The sequence below is a fragment of the Chiloscyllium plagiosum genome, chromosome 15, assembly GCF_004010195.1.
Source record: "Chiloscyllium plagiosum isolate BGI_BamShark_2017 chromosome 15, ASM401019v2, whole genome shotgun sequence".
Classification (NCBI taxonomy): Eukaryota; Metazoa; Chordata; class Chondrichthyes; order Orectolobiformes; family Hemiscylliidae; genus Chiloscyllium; species Chiloscyllium plagiosum.
Genome location: NC_057724.1, coordinates 11,714,126 through 11,736,233, shown reverse-complemented (window position 1 = coordinate 11,736,233; position 22,108 = coordinate 11,714,126). Strand labels below are relative to the sequence as shown.

The following is a 22,108-nucleotide window of genomic DNA, read 5'->3' as shown; positions in this document are numbered from 1 at the left end:
AAAACATATTCATTTAGTGCCTCTCCTATCTCCTCAGACTCCACACACAACTTCCCACTACTGTCCTTGACTGGTCCTATCTTACTCTAGTCATTCTTTTATTCCTGACATACCTGTAGAAAGCTTAGGGGTTCTCCTTGATTTTACTTTCCAAAGATATTCGCAAGTCCTATCCTGGCTCTCATAGCTCTCTCTTTAGGTCCTTCCTGGCTAACTTGTAACTCTCAAGTGCCCTAACTGAGCCTTTATGTCTCATAGTTACATAAGCCTCCTTACCACTCGACCACTTGCTCCTTGCCTGACAGGTACATACTTGTCAAGGACATGCCGTAACTCTTCCTTGAACAAGCTCCACATTTCAATTGTGCCCATCCCCTGTGGTTTCCTTTCCAATCCTATGCATCCTAAATCTTCCCTTATCGCATCATAATTGCCTTTCCCCCAGCTATAACTCTTGCCCTGTGGTATATACCTGTCCCTTTCCATCGCTAAAGTAAACGCAACCAAATTATGGTCATGATTACCAAAGTGCTGACCTACCTCCAAATCCAACAGCTGGTCCAGTGCATTACCCAGTACCAAATCCAATGTGGCCTCGCCTCTTCTTGGCCTGTCTATATATTGTGTCAGGAAACCCTCCTGCACACATTAGACAAAAACTGACCCATCTAAGTTACTCGAACTATAGCATTTCCGGTCAATAACAACTACACTGTTACTTTCACTGCTATCCAGGATCACATTTGCAATCCTTTCCTCTACATCTCTGGAACCTTTTGGAGGCCTGTAGAATACTCCCAAGAGGGTGACCTCTCCTTACCTGTTTCTAACCTCAGCCCACACTACCTCAGTAGATGAGTCCTCATCAAATGTCCTTTCTGCCACTGTAATACTGTCCTTGACTAACAATGCCACACCTCCCCCTCTTTTACCACCTTCCCTGATCTTACTGAAACATCCAAATCCCGGAATCTGCAACAACCACTCCTGTCCTACTCTACCCATGTCTCTGAAATGGCCACAACATCAAAATCCCAGGTACCAACCCATGCTGCACGTTCACCCACCTTATTCCGGATGCTCCTGACATTGAAGTAGATACACTTCAAACCACCTGCCTGCCAGTGCACTCCTGCAACCTTGAAACCTTATTCATGACCTCACTACTCTCAAACTCTTGTACAATGGAGCTAAAATCCAGTTCCCACCTCCCCTACTGAATTAGTTTAAACCCTCACGAAGAGCATTAGCAAACTTCCTCCTCCAGGATATTGGTACTCCTCTGGTTCAGATGTAGACCATCCCATTTGTGGAGATTCCACCTACCCCAGAAGGAGCCCCAATTATCCAGGTATCCAAAACTCTTCATCCTGCATCATTCCTGTAGCCATGTGTTCAACTGCTCTGTCTCCCTATTCCTCGCCTCACTAGCACGTGTTAAGGTTAACAAAACAGAGATAACAACTCTGTTTGTTCCAGCTCTAAGCTTCCGCCCTAGCTCCCTGAATTTCTGCCTTACATCCCCATCCCTTTTTCCTCCCTATGTCATTGATGCTTATGGAGACCACGCCTTGGGGCTGCTCCCCCTCCCTCTTAAGGTTCCTGAAAATATGAGCTGAGGCATCACGGACCCTGGCACCATACCAACCGCGAGTATCTCTCGCTCCCACAGAACCTCCTATCTGTCCCCCTAACTATGGAGTCCCCAATGACTAATGCTCTACTCCTCTCCCACCTTCCCTTCTGAGCAACAAGGACAAAGTACCCCATGGCTTACCCCTGGTAAGTCATCCCCCCCAACAGTATCTAAAACGGTATATTTGTTATTGAGGGGAATGGCCACAGGGTATCCCTGCATTGTCTACCCGTTCCCTTAGGGGGGCGTGGACCTGACCAGGTAGTGACTGAGGGAACGGTCTTTGCGGAAGGCGGAAAGGGGTGGGGAGGGAAATATATCCTGGTGGTGGGGTCTTTTTGGAGGTGGCGGAAATGTCGGCGGATGATTTGGTTTATGCGAAGGTTGGTAGGGTGGAAGGTGAGCACCAGGGGCAGTCTATCCTTGTTACGTTTGGAGGGGTCTGAGGGCGGAGGTGCGGGGATGTGGATGAGATGCGTTGGAGGGCATCTTTAACCACGTGGGAAGGGAAATTGCGGTCTCTAAAGAAGGAGGCCATCTGGTGTGTTCTGTGGTGGAACTGGTCCGCCTGGGAGCAGATACGGCAGAGGCGGAGGAATTGGGAATCCGGGATGGCATTTTTGCAGGAGGTAGGGTGGGAAGAGGTGTAATCCAGGTAGCTGTGGGTGTCGGTGGGTTTGTAAAAACTGTCAGTGTCAAGTCGGTCGTCATTAATGGAGATGGAGAGGTCCAGGAAGAGGAGCGAGGTGTCAGAGATGGTCCAGGTAAATTTAAGGTCAGGGTGGAATGTGTTGGTGAAGTTAATGAATTGCTCAACCTCCTCGCGGGAGCACGAGGTGACACCAATGCAGTCATCAATGTAGCGGAGGAAGAGGTGGGGAGTGGTGCCGGTGTAATTACGGAAGATCAACTGTTCTACGTAGCCAACAAAGACACAGGCATAGCTGGGGCCCATGCGGGTGCCCATGGCTGCCCCTTTGGTCTGGACGAAGTGGGAGGATTCGAAGGAGAAATTGTTAAGGGTGAGGACCAGTTCGGCCAAACGAATGAGAGTGTCGGTGGAAGGATAATGTTGGGAACGTCTGGAAAGGAAAAAACGGAGGGCTTGGAGGCCCTGGTCATGGCGGATGGAGGTGTAGAGGGATTGGATATCCATGGTGAAGATGAGGCGTTGGGGGCCGGGGAAACGGAAGTCTTGGAGGAGGTGGAGGGCATGGGTGGTGTCTCGAACATATGTGGGGAGTTCCTGGACTAGGGGGGATAGTAAGAGAGCGCTCATTTCCCAGGCAACTGTCATACTGTTTAGCCAACAAACGCAAGTCTCAAGGTAGATCATAGATCAATGAAATTTGTGTTCTGGAATGTTTATACATGCTAGTTCAGTGATACTTGCAGAAATCTAGCTGAACACAGCTCTAATGTGTTGCTTGCAGCAATCTAAATAATTAGTGAGCATGCCAGTGCCAGTAGATAACTGACAAGATTGAGCTTGGTTTGACCCTGTATCTGGATATATTCTCTACTGAAGTCTCTATGTCATATTGTGTGGGGATGTTAAACCTGAATTCCATATTATTTGGTGAGCTTCCTGCCTGGCAAAGCCCAGTAAAATTACTCCCTTCATCTCAAAGTAAGTCATAATGTTCAGGCTCAGATTTTTTTTCTATATTTCGTGTCGTAAGACGTATTGCCTTTTCTATCAAACCTGATATTTTATTTCAAGCATACCTTAACCTTAGAATCACCTAAGGGCAATGGAATCATTCCAAGTCGAATAGTGAGTGCATTAGTAGCCCAATTTGTGTATGGCTTTTGTACTTAGTTTGAAAAAAGTGCTGATATTGTGTGATATGAACCTGCTACTAAAACATCAAAAAGAAGTTTAAAAACACATGTGGTTTGCTAAAGACAATCAGCTGTCCTTACCTGGTCTGGCCTGACTTGTGACTCCAGACCACAGCAATGTGGCTAACTCTTAACTACCCTCTGGACAATAAATGCTGGCCCAACCAGTAATAGTCCCACGTTATGAATAAATAAAACTAAATGAGGGTGCAGCTTTATTCCTGCATACTTCATTGTTCAAGCAGATTGCTCTCAACCAGGAGAAATTATATGTCCTTTATTCACCCAGCTACAGAACATGTTTGTCTCAGTGCTTCCTCAAAGTGGTGCTTTGTCAGGGGTAAGGGGAGCAGTGAGGTATTGCCTTCAGTTTGACCAGAGGCTGAGAGTCAACACTGAAGCCTTTCAGAGGTGATAGAGAAGTCTAGTATTAGCTGATATATCTGACAGGGGTCATCCTTTATCAGCGTTGGTCTCCCAAAGTAGCACTTTAGGGGAAACATACTAATAGAAGGCCATTCAGCCCCTTGAGTCTGTTCCGCCATTCAGTAAGATCATGGCTGATCTGATTGCAACCTGAAATCGACATTCCTGCCGATCCCTGATAAACTTTCTCCCTCATCGTGAGTCAACTGTGATGCTAAAAATATACAGAGGGCAAAGATCTCCTTCCTCGATGGATATTAATAAGCTAGCTGAGTTTTTAATGAGAATTTGACAGCATACATGATTGATTTTCCTGACGGAAGAGTAATTAAATTAAATTTCACAACTTGCCCTGTTGAAATTTAAACTTCAGGTTGCTAGTTCAATTCTAGGACCACTGAACCATACGCAGAACTAAAGAACCTTGCTGTAAGCACACAACCTGCACAGAAGTTCACACCCTATACGTAACAATGTGTTTGACTCGTAATTACATGAGCTATAAGTAAGAGCAGTTTTACAGTTACAGTTAAATAAAGGGGCATGAGAGAGGAACTGATGAAAATCGACTGGAAGCAGAGCCTACTGGGAAGACAGTAGAACAACAATGGCATGGGTTTCTGGGTGTAATTGAGGACACAGTGCAGTGATACATCCCAAAGAAAAGAAAAATTACCCGGGGGTGTTTGTGGGGGGGGGGGGGGGGGGGGGGATTAGACAACCATGGCTGACGAAGGAACTCAGGAAATGTATCACAGAAAAAGAGAGAGCCTATAAAGTGGCCAAGAGCACTGGGAAATCAGAAGATTGGGAAGAACACAAAAACAAACAGAAGATAACAAAGAGAGAAATAAGGAAGGAGAGGATCAAATATGAGGGTAAGCTAGCCAGTAATATTAGAAATGATAGTAAAAGTCTCTTTCAATACATAAGAAACAAATGAGAGGCAATGGGCTGCTCCAAATTGATGCAGGAAGGCCAGTACTGGGAGATACGGAAATACCTGACGAACTTAATAAGTACTTTGTGTCAGTTTTCACAGTGGAAGACATGAGTAATATTCCAACAATTAAGGAGAGTCAAGAGCAGTGTTGAGTATGGTGGCCATGAAAAAAGGTGAAAGTACTTGAAAAGCTAAAATGTCTAAAAATTGATAAATCTCCTGGCCCCAATTGGCTACATCCTAGAGTTTTGAGGGAGGTGACTGAGGAAATAGCGGAGGCATTCGTTGTAATCTTTCAAAAAATCACTGGAGTGAGGGAATGTCCCAGATGATTGGAAAATCACTGTTGTAACCCCCTTGTTCAAGAAAGGATCAAGACAAAAGATGGAAAATTATAGGCCGATTAGCCTAACGCCGGTTGTAGGTAAAATTCTACAATCCATCGTTAAGGATGAGATTTCTAAATTCTTGGAAGTGCAGGGTCAAATTAGAACAAGACAGCATGGATTTAGTAAGGGGAGGTCATGCCTGACAAACCTGTTAGAATTCTTTGAAGAGGTAACAAGTAGGTTAGACCAGGGAAACCCAGTGGATGGTATCTATCTAGACTTCCAAAAGGTCTTTGATAAGGTGACTCACGGGAGGCTGCTGAGTAAGGTGAGGGCCCATGGTGTTCGAGGTGAGCTACTGGCATGGATTGAGGATTAGCTGTCTGACAGAAGGTAGAGATTTGGGATAAAAGGTTCTTTTTCGGAATTGCAGCTGGTAATAAGTGGTGTCCTGCAGGATTCAGTGTTAAGGCTGGACAAAGAGACTGGGGCATTCTGGCAAAGTTTGCTGATGATACAAAGTTAGGTGGACAGGCAGGTAGTTCTGAGGAGGTGGGGAAGCTACAGAAAGATTTAGATAGTTTAGGAGAATGGTCCAAGAAATGGCTGATGAAATTCAATGTGAGCAAATGTGAGCTCTTGCACTTTGGACAGGAATGGACTATTTTATAAACGGTGAGAAAATTCATAAAGCCAAAGTACAAAGGGATCTGGGAGTGCTAGTCCAGGATTCTCTAAAATTAACTTGCAGGTTGAGTCCATGGTTAAGAAAGCAAATGTAATGTTGTCATTTATCTCAGGAGGAATGTAAAAGCAGTGATATGCTACTGAGATTTTATAAAGCCCTGGTTAGGCCCCATTTGGAATACTGTATCCAGTTTTGGGCCCCATACCTCGGGAAGGGTATACTGGCACTGGAGCGTGTCCAGCGGAGATTCACATGGATGATCCCAGGAATGGTAGGCTTCACATACGCTGTTCGGCTGAGGATCCTGGGATTGTATTCATTAGAGTTTAGAAGGTTAAGGGGAGAGCTAATAGAACCTTACAAGGTAATGCATGGATGCTGGGAAATTGTTTCCGTCAGGCAGGGGATACTAGGGCTTGTGAGCACAGCCTTAGAATTAGGTGGGGTCAATTTAGAACGGAAATGAGGAGACATTTCTTCAGCAAGAGGTGGGCCTGTGGAATTCATTGCCATGGAGCGCAGTGGAGGCCGGGATGTTAAATGTCTCCAAGGAAGACGTTGATAAATTCTTAACCTCACAAGGAATTAAGGGATATGGAGAGTGTGGGTAAGTAGCATTGAAATGCCCATCGGCCATGATTGAATGGCGGAGTGGACTCGATGGGCCAAATGGCCTTACTTCCACTCTTATTTCTTATGGTCTTGTGGTCTTAACATAGGACATTGGAACAGGAACAGGCTCGGTCAACTTTCAAGTCTGCTTCCACCATTCATAGAACTTAGAACATAGAACATTACAGCGCAGTACAGGCCCTTCAGCCCTCGATGTTGCACCGACCTGTGAAACTAATGTGAAGCCCATCTAACTACACTCTTCCATTCTTGTCCATATGCCTATCCAATGACCATTTAAATGCCCTTAAACTTGGCGAATCTACTGCTGTTGCAGGTAGGGCGCTCCACACCCTTACTACTCTCTGAGTAAAGAAGCTACTTCTGACATCTGTCTGATATCTATCACCCCTCAATTTAAAGCTGTGTCCCCTTGTGCAAGCCATCGCCATCTGAGGAAAAGGGCTCTCACTGTCCATCCTAGCTAACCCTCTGATTGTCTATGTGTCTCAATTAAGTCACTCTCAACCTTCTTCTCTCTAACAAAAACAGCCTCAAGACCCTCAACCTTTTCTCATAAGACCTTCCCTCCACACCAGGCAACATCCTCGTAAATCTCTTGTGAATCCTTTCCAAAGCTTCCACATCCTTCCTATAATGTGGTGATCAGAACTGTACGCAATACTCCAAGTGCGGCCGGACCAGAGTTTTGTATAGCTACAGTATGACCTCATGGCTCCAAAACTCAATGCCTCTACCAATAAAAGCTAACACACTGTATGCCGCCTTAACAACCCTATCAACCTGGGTGGCAACTTTCAAGGATCTATGTACCTGGACATTGAGATCCCTCTGCTCATCTACACTACCAAGAGTCTTACCATTAGTCCAGTACTTTCTATTCCTGTCACTCTTTCCAAAGTGAATCACCTTATACTTTTCCACATTGTTACCTTTCAGACCAGCTCTGCAGCTTATCTATGTCCCTCTGTAACCTACAGCATCCTTCATCACTATCCACAACTCTACCAGCCTTCATGACATCTGCAAATTTACCAACCCATCCTTCTACGCCCTCATTCAGTGCAACTAAGGCTAGCTTTCCACTTTGATTCCATCTTCAGTATCACAGCAACATTATCATATCCTTTAAATACCTTGGTATATAAAAACCTATTGATCCCTGCTATTCAATTCCTAATTAGCCTATACCTCACTTCACTGTGTACACAGACATTCAGCACTTACACTGGCAAGATTAAGTAGAAAGAGCTAGCACTTCCTGTGTAGTCCTTTCAAAGAGATGGCAGACTCTGTGTTATGGACCAGGCCAGGCCTCCTCAAAACAGTTCAAGAAAGCAACAATTTTAACTATTGAGCTATTGCTGTAATTATCTCTCCTTTCCTCACGGAAGGAGTCAGCTCCAGCTCCAGCTTGTCTGCTAATTTCAGCAGTTTGGCTTTAACCATTTGCAAACTTGGCTTTTTGCAAAAGTTACTTCCCCCACCCGCCAGAAAACTCTTGGTGACTGAAAGAGCTATTGCTATCCCAAAACGAATCCAACACCAGGAACAAAAGACACTAACACCTGCCGCTCACTGCCTTCGAGTCCAACAACCCTAATCCCAATTTGGAACTACGGAACAAATTCCAGGTGAACCCCAAACTGTTATGGACCAGACCAGACGCCCGCCAAACATTTCCAGAAAGTAACCCAGATGCTAACTTTGCTGGTTGTTTTAGGCAGGTGTACAGTGGATATTCCAGGAGTGATGCAGCTGGTCAAACCACTTAGTTTAAACAAAACAGAATTTATTTACAAGATTACTGAATAAAATACAAACAAATGAGACGAGAGTACCAAATAATTTAACTGATTCGAAAACCCAACAGATCATCCCGAGTTAATAATGCTGTTCCAAATATTTCCAACAATCCACATAAACAACCTTTGGTACAAAAGGAGAAATCAAAGCCAGGTTCTTACAGGAGAGAAGTCGGAGCGAGGATCAGCATGGACCTGCTTCTTTGGGTCCAGTAGCTTTTACAACACACTGCTTGTTAACCAAACCAAACCAGAGAAAAGCTGCGTTTCAAGAACTGACCACACCCCTTTTATTATACAAGTTTTTTTTTAAAGAACGTGAAAGCCTTTTTCCTGAGGCAGTATCTGTTAGCTATAATCAAACTGGCCCTGAAACCAATCCAAACCTGGACTTTTCGGTGCCTGTGTCTTTTATGACTTCCTGGAAAAAAAACAAGGACAACATAACAGGATGCAGAGCTGGGCTGAAAAATGGTAGATGGAGTTCATCCTGGATAAATGTGAAGTGATGCATCTTGGAAGGTTGAACTCAAATGCTGAATGTAGGATTAAAGACAGGATTCTTGGCAGTGTGGTGGAACAGAGGGATCTTGGTGTTCAAATACATAGATCCCTCAAAGTTGCCATCCAAGTGGATAGGGTTGTTAAGAGAGCATATGATGTTTTGGCTTTCATTAACAGGGGGATTGAGTTTAAAAGCTGTGAGGTTTTGCTACAGCTCTACAAGTCCCTGGTGAGACCCACACTTGGAATATTGTGTCCACTTCTGGTCACCCTACTATTGGAAAGATACAGAGGCTTGGGAGTGTGTGCAAAGAAGGTTTACCAGTATGCTGCCTGGACTGGAGGGCTTACCTTATGAAGAGAGGTTGACTAAGCTCGGACTTTTGTCTCTGGAGAGAAGGAGGAAGCGAGGTGACTTGATCAAGGTGTACAAAATAATGAAAGGAATGGATAGAGTCAATAGCCATAGACTTTTCCCCAGGACAGGATTGACTGCACGAGAAGTCATAGTTTTAAGATATTAGGAGAATATAGAGGGGACGTCAGAGGTAGGTTCTTTACACAGACAGTTGTGAATGCAAGAAATGCGTGGCCAGCGGTGGTAGTGGAAGCAGAGTCATTAGGGACATTTAAGCGACTGCTGGACATGCACATGGATAGCAGTGAGTTGAGGGGTGTGTAGGTTAAGTTATTTTATTTTACATTAGGATTAATCCTTGGCACAACATCGTGGGCCAAAGGGCCTGTTCTGTGCTGTACCTTTCTATGTTCTATGTTCTGTAACCTTGTTAAAGGAGCAGCTTTGTTACACCTTCACCCTTAAAAAAAAATCAATAACCAAAGATGGCTTGATTTTAAAACCCCTTAATCTTAAACTGTTGGTATTCTACAACACACAGATAAGACCATAAGACTATAAGACATAGGAGTGGAAGTAAGGCCATTCGGCCTATCGAGTCCACTCTGCCGTTTAATCATGGCTGATGGGCATTTCAACTCCACTTACCAGCATTCTCCCCGTAGCCCTTAATTCCTTGTGACATCAAGACTTTATCAATCTCTGCCTTGAAGCCATTTAGCGTCCCGGCCTCCACTGCACTCCACGGCAATGAATTCCACAGGCCCACCACTCTCTGGCTGAAGACATGTCTCCGCATTTCTGTTCTGAATTTTCCCCCTCTAATCCTAAGGCTGTGCCCACGGGTCCTAGACTCCTCACCTAACGGAAACAATTTCTTAGCGTCCACCCTCTCCAAGCCATGTATTATCTTGTAAGTTTCTATTAGATCTCCCCTTAACCTTCTAAACTCCAGTGAATACAATCCCATTACATTACATTGACAATAATCATGCAAACTTGCTGTACTACACTCTGTTTCAGTCTGGTTTACTCCTGCCACCGAATGCCTCTCTTTCTCATTCAAGCCTTGACAATGGGTTGGCAATCATGTTTTCTTGTTCTGCCACCTGCACAATTGTCAATTTGAATGTCTGTAACAACAAGCTCCATCTAAACAGTCTGGCATTTTTGTCCTTAAATTTCTCCACAAATTTCATCGGGTAATGCTCAGTGTATACGATCATCTCAGATACGTTACTAGTAACATAAACATTGAAACGGTGTAATGCCAACACCAAGCTCAAAGTCTCCTTCTCAACTGTCGAATATTTCTGCTGATGAATGTTCAACTTCCTGGAGAAATACCCGATAGGTCTTTCTATCTTCTCGTCAGCAAGAGCACAGTACTGGTACCCGCATGACTTACATCGATAGCCACCTTGAATGGCTTTGTGTAATTAGGTGTGGCTAACACTGTAGCAGTGGTTAACACAGCTTTCAGGCTGTCAAATGCCTTCTCACAGTCTGCTGTCCACTGAAATGTCTTGCCTTTCTTTAGCAATTCAATGAGTGGAGCAGCCACACTGCTAAAATTTGGTACAAATTTTCAATAAAATCCACTCAATCCCAGAAAAGATAGCACCACTATTTTTGTCAATGGTATGGGAAACTCCCCAATTACCTTTGTCTTTGCATCTCGTGGAGCCATTTGTCCATGTTCAGTAACATGCACTTGGGCTTTGGTAAATTCACTAACCCTGCCTCCTGAAGTCGATCAAACAAGTCTGATAAATGTCGCAAATGTTCCTCCCACATGTGACTAAAAGTCACCAGGTCATCTACGTATATGACAAAGTTGGGTGATCCAGCAGTGACCTTACTGGTTAGTCTCTGAAATGTGGCTGGCGCATTTTTAATACCAAATGGTATGACTTTAAACTGATACAGCCCATTTGGCGTTATGAAAGCCAAAATTGCCTTTGCTCTTTCTGACCAAGGTACCTAGCAGTATCCTCTGAGCAAGTCCAACATGGAAATATAAATTACTTGTCCTACCTTTTCAACGCAGTCTTCCAAACGTAGAATCGAATATGGATCAGTCTTTGTAACGGCATTGACTTGATAGTCCACACATAACCATTGGGTACCATCTGGCTTTGGCACCATTACTATGGGGGAGCTCCAGTCACTATTACTCACTTCGATTGTGCCATCTTGGAGCATGTGTTCAATCTCCTTTTGAACCTGTGACAACTTTATAGGGCTATGCCCATTAGGATGTTGCTAATCGGAACAGCATCTCCAATATCTACCTCATGCATAATTAGTTAGTACTTCCCAGCTTATTTCCACTTAACTCCCCATGTGATAGTAATAACTCTTTCAGGTCATTTTGATTTTCCTCTGGAAGGTAACTCAATAATTTATACCAGTTTGTGACAACTTCCTCATTGTCCAATTTAATTTGAGGAATATCCAGTTCAGAATCCTCTGAACTTTGTTCGTCCCTCTCTGTTGTAACCAATAACACAGTCTCCTTTGGCTTTCCTTCCCTGTCAAAATACCTTTTGAGCAGATTCATATTATTAGTATTACACACTCTGTGAGATTGCTTTCTGTCTAGAGTCCTTAGCAAATAGTTCACCTCACTCAATTTCCTTTTAAGGTCCACTAAACCTTGCTTTTAAAGATTCACCTATCACTGGAAATAACACCAACACCTTATCCCCCACAACAAAATTGCAAGTTTCTGATTTCTTGTTTGCTTCCTGTTTCATTGTATGCTGTGAAATTTTTAAATGCTGTCTAGCCAACTCCCCCGCTCTATTTAATTAGTCCCTATATTTTGACACACAGTCCAAATGCGTGGTCTCTAACTTCTGACTTACCAATTTCTCCTTAACCAATTTTAGCAGTCCTCTCACTTCATGCCCAAAAACTAATTCAAATGGCCTGAATTTGGTCAAATCATTTGGTGCATCTCTGATGAAAGAAAGTACAAACAGAATTCCCTTATCCCAATCATCTGGATTGTCTTGACTATAAGCCCCAAATATGATCTTTAATGTCTGATGCCACATCTCTAGCACTCTCTGCGATCCTGGGTGGTATGCATTAGATTTGAATTGTTATATTCCTAAGCTGTCCATAACTTCTTTGAATAATTTTGATGTGAAGTTTGACCCTTGATCTGATTGTATCTCTGTAGGTTGTCCATATCTAGTGAAAAATTTGAGTAAGTCCTCTATAAATCTTTTAGCTGTGATGGGATGGCCTCTGGAAATCTAGTGGGTACATTCATTAATGTTAACAAGTACTGATTCCCACTTTTTGTTTGAAGTAGGGGTCCTACGCAATCAATTAAGACTCTTGTAATAGGTTCCTCAAATGGAGGAAATGGAATTAAAGGTGCGAGTTTTATTACTGCCTGTGGTTTTCTAATAATCTGTCATGTGTGACATGTCTGACAAACTTCAACTACATCCTTGTGCAGTCCAGGCCAGTAAAAATGTTTCTGTAGTTTAGCTTGAGTTTTTCTCGCTCCTAAATGACCCCTTCAAGTGTGCCACCCGCAACACTTCCTTTCAATAACCCGCTGGCATTGTGACTTGATGAACGTCTGCCCATTTCTCATCCACCTGAATATGTGATGGTCTCCATTTCCTCATTAAGGCATCATTTTTAAGATAATAACATTCAGGGATACATTTGGATTCTTTATTTTTGTTTGCCTTTTGTTACAACTGTTTTAAATTTTCATCTTTTTGCTGTAACTCTCAGTTAATTTATCTGAGCTAACGATGTCTGCTTTGTCATGTATCTGCTCCTGGTTCGTCTCAGCCTTTTGATCAAACAGGGTCTCTGCTAATTTCACTTCAACTTTCTTATCTATATTATTCTTTGATCTCTTCTGTTTCAACTGGTGCCCTTGTGACCTCGTTACCGCATAGTTGGGAAAAATTCCAGGATATGTGTCCTGCAATAGTTCAATTGCTTGAGTTTCCACTGGCTCTTCAAGTACAGTAGATTGCACTCCTACCTGTGAACCAGTTATATAATTAGCAAGGACAAATTGTATTTGTGGAACTAAGAGTTTGTCCATTATTTCTCCACTTTTCACTAGACACTCTAACCTCACTCTACATAATTGTCTTGTCTCACCGTGAATTCCCGCTACCAGCACTGTTTCTGGCAATAGTCCTTCAGAGGTACATATCTCCTCATCTTTCAACATCACAGATTGAGGGGATCCTGTTTCTTTTAATATTATAACCTCTTTAACTGCTGCTCCTGGCCTATGCAAATAAACTTTACCCTCACTGGTATATGGCTTAAGACAATATGGCACTTCCTCCTTAACCAACCTCCGACCAGGTTGTACATTCTGATGCAGTATTCTAACCTCCACTGTGCTTTCCATTACCACTCCAACAAAATTCACTAATTTATCCTGTTTTCCTACATCTGGTTTCCCAATGCTTTTCCTAACCCACCAACACTGTGATCTCATGTGGCCTACTTTACTGCAGTGAAACCACTGGAGCTTTTTAAGTTCTCTGTCCCCTTCAAGGGTTTCCTTTTTATCTTGTGGTAAGTTATCCTTATGATCTTCACCGAGATATACCTTTCCCTTACCATGCGAGGATTTCTCTTTTCCCCAATTTCTATCCCTCATGGATTGAAACTGATTCCGGAAGCCAAACTTTGATTTGGGAACCAACTCATAATCATCAGCCATTTCAGCTGCTATTTTTGCTATTTTAACTTTCTGCTCTTCCATGTGAGTTCTCACTACTTTAGAAAGTGAATTTTTGAACTCCTGTCTAAGTGCCATTTTCTGAAGTTCAAACTCCCTCTCTTTCTTGCTCTCTTCTCTCGCTTTCTCTCCTCCCTTTCTTTCTCTCCTCCTTTTCTTTCTCTCCCTCCCTTTTGTTCTGCTAATGCAACTTGTTCCTTTTCTCTTTCCTCTGCTTTTAATCAATTCAAAATGTTCCATTTCTGTTGCCCTTTCCTTGTCTTTTGCCTCTAGTTCAAGTTGCTTCATTTTTAATAGAATTTTAGCCATTTGCAAACTTAGCTTTTTGCAAAAGTTACTTCCCCCACCCGCCAGAAAACTCTTGGTGACTGAAAGAGCTATTGCTATCCCAAACCGAATCCAACACCAGGAACAAAAGACACTAACACCTGCCACTCACTGCCTTCGAGTCCAACAACCCTAATTCCAATTTGGAACTCCGGAACAAATTCCAGATGAACCCCAAACTGTTATGGACCAGACCAGACGCCCTCCAAACATTTCCAGAAAGTAACCCAGATGCTAACTTTGCTGGTTGTTTTAGGCAGGTGTAAGGTGGATATTCCAGGAGTGATGCAGCCGGTCAAACCACTTAGTTTAAACAAAACAGAATTTATTTACAAGATTACTGAATGAAACACAAACAAAAGAGAAGGGAATACTGAGTAAATTAACCCATCCAAAAACGCAACATATCATCCCAACTTAATGAGGCTATTCCAAATACCTTCAACAATCGCCACAAACACTCTTTGGCACAAAAGGAGAAATCAAACCCAGATTCTTACAGGAGAGAAGTCAAAGAGACAATCAGCATGGACCTGCTTCTTTGGACTGCTTGTTAACCATACCAAACCAGAGAAAAGCTAAGCTGGGAGAACTGACCACACCTCCTTCATTGTACAACTTTTTTTTAAAAACCTTGAAAGCCTTTTTCTTGAGGCAGTATCTGTTAGCTATAATCAAACTGGCCCTAAAAAACCTGGACTTTTTGGCGCCTGTGTCTTTTACGACCTCCTGAAAAAAAACAAGTAAAACCTCACCTTGTTAAACGAGCAGCTTCATCGCACTCTGTCCAGTATGATATGATGGTTCATGTCTAACCCTAACCCTAATCCAAACCCTGATTCATGTCTAACCCTTAATCCAAACCCTGATTCATGTCTAATCCTAACCCTAATCCAAATCCTGATTCATGTCTATCCCTAACCTTAATCCAAACCCTGATTCATGTCTAATCCTAACCCTACCGAATCTTAACCCTAACATTGAAATGCACAGCTACATAAAAATACACTATGCACACAAAACTAAAAGAAGGAATGCACTTTCCAAAGCCTTCTACAATACTCCATTTTTCCATTGCCCTTGTTATTTCAGGAGTAATTCCCAAATGTGAATGATACCAAATCCTATTGCTGTCGCAACAATCCTAGTTTGTCAATTCAACAAGACTTTGCAATGTCTGTACCAAATCTGGTACTTTTTCCATGTGGGCTTCATGCGTTAAGAATGTTAACATGGATGTGTGTGTAGCACTGGGTATAGAGAAGAGGTTAACTGAGGAGAATCTCTGACCTTATTATGGGCTGGCAGCAAACCCTCTCTATTGGCAGGATTGGCATGTTAAATGTTTTAAAGACCCTGGGAATTTCTCATTCCACATGGTTTGCAGGTTTTACACTGACCTGCTGGGCTTTACAAACTCGAAGAAACCTGACTGTTTATAGGGAGGTGAGAAGAGCTTTGGGGAAAGGGGAATTGCTTTTCTGCACTGTTTGTGGACCAGAAAGAGTAGACCTGCTTCCTTCTACCTCCAACTCCACCTTCATCTCCCACACCTCCCACTATCTTGCCATGACCATGCAGTCATCCTCGCCTTCAACTTGCCACCACACCCTTCCCCATATATAGTACCATGGTTACTGGGAGTGGACTGTCCTTGAATCAGTGACTAGATACCCCATATTCAAAAGCTGTCCAGGTTGATGGATTTGATCACCCCATCCCCCCACTTCAAAACCCAATTGAAGTGGGACGGGGTATGCTCCATGATCAAAGCCTCCCCGTGACTTGTTCTGGAATGTTCGCTGCTGCTGACTGAAAATGCAGCCTTTCAAGTAGGCCCATTTCTACATGGGGAATGTGTAACAGAAAGAAGTCACATGCTATAGAGTTAAAACCATTCAGGAAAATCCAATACACAAGAACATAAGAAATAGAAGTAGGAATACAAGTAGGCCATCTGGCCCATCAAGCCTACTCCGTCATTCAACATGATCATGGCGGATCATTCATGGACTGAGCTGCATTTACCCACCCTCTCACCATAACCCTCAATTCCTTTACTGTTCAAAAATCTATCTATCTTTGTCTTAAAAACATTCAATGAGGTAGCCTCAACAGCTTGTCTGCACCCCCCCCCCCCCCCCACCGACTCTCTCACATAACAAGTAATAAATATCCAGGATTTTGTCTTTGCTGGCCACTTGCTGTCCAAACTCCAGCAGGAGAGTCATAGCTTTCTCCAAGGCTTCTCCTGATGCACGTTGCCAGCACGACAGGACTTAGTGAGAGTTACACAGTCCCAATGTCACTTCCATGATATTGGCTGTACCATTAAAATATTTATAATTGGGGCTTACCTCTATTCTATCCTCACTACAATTGGCAATTGCATTGGAAGATTTCAGTGGTAATTCTATTGTGCGAAGATATCAAGATGTCTTTTGTGTTTCCTTTGTGCAGTTGGAGGATATGGAGGCAACAAAAACAACGCAGAGAACCAATCTCCAAAGCTACCCAAGTCCATGTCTGTCACTCCTCAACAACCTCACAGGACAGAATGGATTAATGAGGAAGAACTTGAAGATCTACAGAGTTCTGATGAAACAGACATAAATCAAAAAGGGGAGGATGAATTGAAAAAAAATGCTGAAAACAGAAGACCTGCACACAAATTAAAGCTCAGGTTCGCTTCCCAGGATACAATCGAAAATGGATTGTAACAAACCGGCAATAGGTGCAGAATTCCTAATGCACCTCCAGTAATTCTTTGAAGCAATTATTGACAGATCCAATGTAGAATATACGGAACAAAAAGCAACATCTAGAATTGATGTGACAGACAATGTGAGATATTCAGCACTCACCCTTATCTTAACACTAAAGCCTCACTCTATATGGGATTTCCAGGTACCATGTTGATTATAAGAACATTGGAGCAGGAATTGACCATTCAGCTCTTCAAATCTTCTCTGCTACATATACATTAACACCACTTTCTATTGATATCCCTATATGCCCTGATGTCATAATCATCCAGAACTTCATGCTCAAAGATTAAGCTTCTACACCCCGCTGGGGTAATAATTCCAAAGATTCACCAGCCTCCTCCTCACCTCTTTGTTAAATCACCTAATCCTTATTCGGAGACTGTGGCCCCTGGTTGTAGGCTCTCCAATCCAGAAGGAATATTGGAGAAAAGGAGAGAGGTCTATAGGAGAAGTGGGGAGTTGCTGCTAGGAAACTGTTGCAGCTGTGTGCTAGTAGGTTTCAATCAGATCACCTCTCATTTATCGAAACTCTAGAGAGTACAGATTGAAGGTTACTCAATCTTTACACATATAACTATATCCACCATCTCAGAGAATAAATCTCACTTTAAACAGTTGAAGGACATTTGACACCAGGCAGGTTAGCCTTCTGGAACAGTAAGCCAACTCCAACTCTGCAGGAATCAGTGCTACTGGTTCATTTTGTCATCCAACCTTGGCAATGCATCACTCCTCACTTTCAGAATATAGCATTGTTTCAATGATTAAAAAACTTCTTATGCACAACAATGGTAAATATCACTTTCAAAATACTAGGTAAAAAGACTATTTCCTAGGAATCGTTGTAAGCAATATTGGTGACGGGAAACCTGTACGACATTAATGCCTGCTGTTCTTTTTCCTAGTGGTGTTAACACATTTACAAAATACAGGGTAACACGTGTATTAAAATAGGTACCAATGTCTCTTTGACTTTGTAAGCTCCCATATGTAGTTTAAAGTCATCATTGTAGTACAAAGCAAATTCTCTTGCAGTGGTCAGTAGGGCAGATATTACATCCAAACCCCATGTACTGTTACTATCGAAAATATATTGTATAATTAGTCATCATTAGCTCATCTGACACTGCTTGAAAGCTTGTAGGCATTTAAGGGGATCACGTAAATAGTGCTGAAAATTGTTTTACTCATCCAAATGCATAAAAAGTTATTGGGTAATAATTGCATATAATGGATGGATTATTAATTTCCTGAAGTGAAGTTATTATATTTCAATCTGTCTGAAAAGCTACAACATCATAAGCATGAAACATTAAGCACTTTAACAATGTCATGGGACCATGGGACTGAAAAACCCTGGGAGTTTCCAAATTACTCCCAGACGTTTGTTATATCTACACCTCACATTCATGTTGCTGTTCTCAGTCTACTGAGCACTGCTTTCCCACTTCAGAGATGTCTTCCATCATCAAGGATTTACATGTTGAAAGAAGTGCTGGAGAGAGACAAGTACGTTCAATTTGGACATGTGCAGTGCTATTTGATGGATACCGCAACATCAGAAGATTGTATATCATCTCATGTACAATGTGTTACAAAGTAACTGTATGTATTATATGTAATGTACTAAGTGTTATACTGTATCTGTGCTGTACAGAAAGCTAATGCACCATGTAATTGTATGTATTGTACATATACCCAATAATTGGCTGCAATTCCATTTTGTTGTTATGGAAAATAAAAAATTAGAATCAACCAGCATTGTGATTAAGCACTGAAATATTTGCAGTGATTCTGTTGTGTCTAGCTATAATTGCATATTGCAGCTAGTTGATGTTTTAAAAAGTTGCACATAAAGGTTTGAGACTGAGTTCAGTATCAAATATCAAAACAGCTATGATTGTAAGGTAATGTTAGGTAGACTGGAGAAGAAGGAATGTCAGATAAAGAGGGGAGAGGTAAAGAGGAGAAGTGGGGAATTGATGATGCTGACAGGAAATCCTTTCAATGGTGTGTTTGACAGGTGCCAGGCAATAGGCCCATGCAATTATTAGCCACGTTAGCCCAATAAACCATGCTAAAGTGGGTGGAAGTCATCAGTACAGGGCTGGGGTTCGTCCAAACTCTTCCCTATCCAAGTCAGGAAACCCATAGAAAATAGGTGAAAAGTAGGTGAGCAGGATTCACTTATTACTGGGACAGGAATAGCAGTCCTTGAGGTGTAAGTGTTCGGGTTTGTGCTGTTATGGCTTGACACAGGGTAAAAAAAGAACATAAAGATGCTGGCTCTGTCTCTGAGTTACTATTTGACACACACAATATTTCAGGCTAGTATTTGACAAACTCTTGAATACAAAAATGGAACTCACTTCCCCACAATATAGTGGAGGCAGAAAAACAGAATGGTTCAATAGCTGCACTTCTTAGTTTCTACTGATCTTAAATGCCTTGAAATATGAGGGATCCCACCAGCTTAAATTCAACAACTCATTCTTTAAGCATTTGTGTGCTCCTCTGTTTTCTGAACTAACAGATTAATATGGGTGCGACCATTTGCAGGTCCAGGATCCTGAAGTTTATTTATTACAATCTTGCCAAAGTCTAATACTGATATGGTGCAATCATCCTCCTGGCATTGTAATATGAATATTTATACACCAATATACTATATAGCTCAAGAAAAGGTCAAAACAAAATTCACACTCACTAATTATGGCAAATACAAGTCTCACAAGTCAATCAGCTGGTTCAAAACTTTGCATGTCATAGCATTGCAGGAATTGAATGGGGGTGGTTTGTGTCTCGGCTGTCAGGCGAAGAGTATGGATTGAGATTCACACTTGGAAAAGGCCCACTATCATCACAAACCAATGTGCTTATGAACAAGCCTTCCACGGGACCAGGACGCCAGCTAAAAACAGCTCTTCTGCTCGGAGGTGCCGTTGGGGAGGTGGCAGTTGTTGCGGGAAGTATTCCCATCAGAATTCCAGGTTTGCAGAGCAATCGTGGCCGGAGGTAAGTGAAGACAGGAGGAGTGGCATGGGGTAGGGGTCACGGAGGTGGGGGATGTATGTGAGTTGGCAGCAAGGGCAGGGCTTTAGCTCTCAGCAGGGAGTCTCTGGTCTTGAGGCTGGGTTCTTTAATCAGGCTCTGGGTGATGCCTGTGCATCCCCCCCATTCCCCTGACATGCCCTGAATAGCGCACAGGTACAACACATAATTCACTATTCACTCCGTCTTCGTGGCGATAGGCCACTGTTTTGATGAGACCATAAGACTGTAAGAATTACAACAGGATGAGGCTGTTTAGCCCCTTGAACCTGTTCTACTGTTCAACCGGATCATGGCTGATGCGACACTACTCATGTCCAATTTCCTGCATTTTCCCATGACTTTTGATTCCTCTACTGATCAGAAATCTATCTATCTCAGCTTTAAATGTACACAAGGACTCAACTTTCACAGCTCTCTGTGACAAAGCGTTCTAGAGACTCACAACCCCTCTGAGAGAAGTAATTCCTCCTCATCTCAGTCTTAAATTGGTGCCCCCTTTTTTCTTAGACTAGGCCCGCTGCTGCCAGATTCTCCCCTTTGGGGAAAATTCTCTCAGCATTTACCCAGTTATGAACCAGGCCAAGTCCCTCAAAACATTTAAATACGGTTGTCCAGACACTAACTTTTATAGTCGTTTTAAGCAGTGGATAGTCCAGGGGTAATGCAGCTGGCCCAACCACTCAGTTTTAAACAATATAATTTATTTGTACACAAACATAAGAAAATGAAATTTAGAATAACACAAATATTTGAAAACCCAATCGTCTCTATCACAACTTACTGGCCCTGTTCCAAATGCTTGCAACATCTCATAAATATTCCTTTGGCAAAAAAAGAGGGAAAATCTTACAGGAGAGATGTCAGAGAGAGAGAGAGAGAGAGGATCAGCATGGAGCTGTTTCTTTAGATCCCCAGCAGCATTTCTGGTGACCAGCAGCATCAAACAAAAACAGCTTGCTAAAACCAAACCCTGAATTGGGAGAACTGGTCACTCTCCTTTCATTTTACAAGTGTTTTAAAAAAAAATTAAAAGCTTCTTCAAGTAGATAAACCCAGACATATCGGAACCTCTGCCTTTATGACCCCTATGATAAAGAAACCAAGGACAGAATAACATTGTTAAAGGAGTAACATCGTCACACCTGTCACGCTCCTAAAGAGGCTTTTGAGTGGGTATTAATTGCTCTTTTAAGGGCCTTAACGGGATGATGGAATAGCAAAGTGGAAGGTCTTCCGTGGGGCTTCCCACCATAGATTTAATGGTGCTTGAGTAAATGTTCTTGCTGGCTCTGACCATGCCTTGGGGAGTGGGATATGAAAGATTGCCACAGCCACCTGATGAAGAAGCAGCGTTTCAAAAGCTTGTGCTTCCAAATAAACCTGTTGGACTACAACCTGGTGTTGTGTGATTTTTAACTATCTCTTAAGCCCTTGATCCTCCTCATTGATTGGTGCATTAATACCATTGTGCATTCATAAACAGAATTATTTCTCCAGAAATATCCAGCATAGTAATTGTGAAATAAATCCACTTCCACATAGGGTGGTAAAGACTTTGAATATTGTTGAACAGATGCATGGGACCACAACTTTTTAATTCATATATTAATGATCTTGATGAAGGAACTGAGGGTGTTCTGACTAAGTTTGCAGATGATACAAAGATTGATAGAGGGACAGGTAGTATTGAGGAGGCAGCGAGGCTGCAGAAGGATTTGGACAGGTTAGGAGAGTGGCTAAGAAGTGGCACATGGAATACAATGTGGAAAAACGTGAGGTCATGCACTTTGGTAGGAAGAAAAGGGGCATGGACTATTTTCTAAATGGGGAGAAAATTCAGAAATTGGAAGTGCAAAGGGATTTGGGAGTCGTAGTCTAGATTACTCTTAAGGTAAACTTGCAGGTTGAGTCGGTAGTTAGGAAGGCAAATACAATATTGGCATTTATTTTGAGAGGACTAAAATATAAAAGTAGGGGTGTACTTCTGAGGCTTTATAAGGCTCTTGCCAGACGACATTTAGAGCATTGTGAGCACTTTTGAACCCCATACCTCA

The 22,108-nt window shown here is 42.5% G+C and overlaps 1 protein-coding gene across 1 annotated transcript in view; it reads left to right on the top strand.

Moving 5' to 3' along the window:
• LOC122557104 (sodium/hydrogen exchanger 2-like) overlaps positions 1 to 18,780 on the top strand; it is a 159,592-nt gene extending 140,812 nt beyond the window's left edge. The window contains exon 12 of the mRNA XM_043704423.1: positions 16,693 to 18,780. Within this exon, the coding sequence (XP_043560358.1) occupies positions 16,693 to 16,952 (260 nt within the window). The 3' untranslated portion in view covers positions 16,953 to 18,780. The remainder of the gene's footprint in view (positions 1 to 16,692) is intronic.
• The last annotated feature ends 3,328 nt before the right edge of the window (positions 18,781 to 22,108 follow it).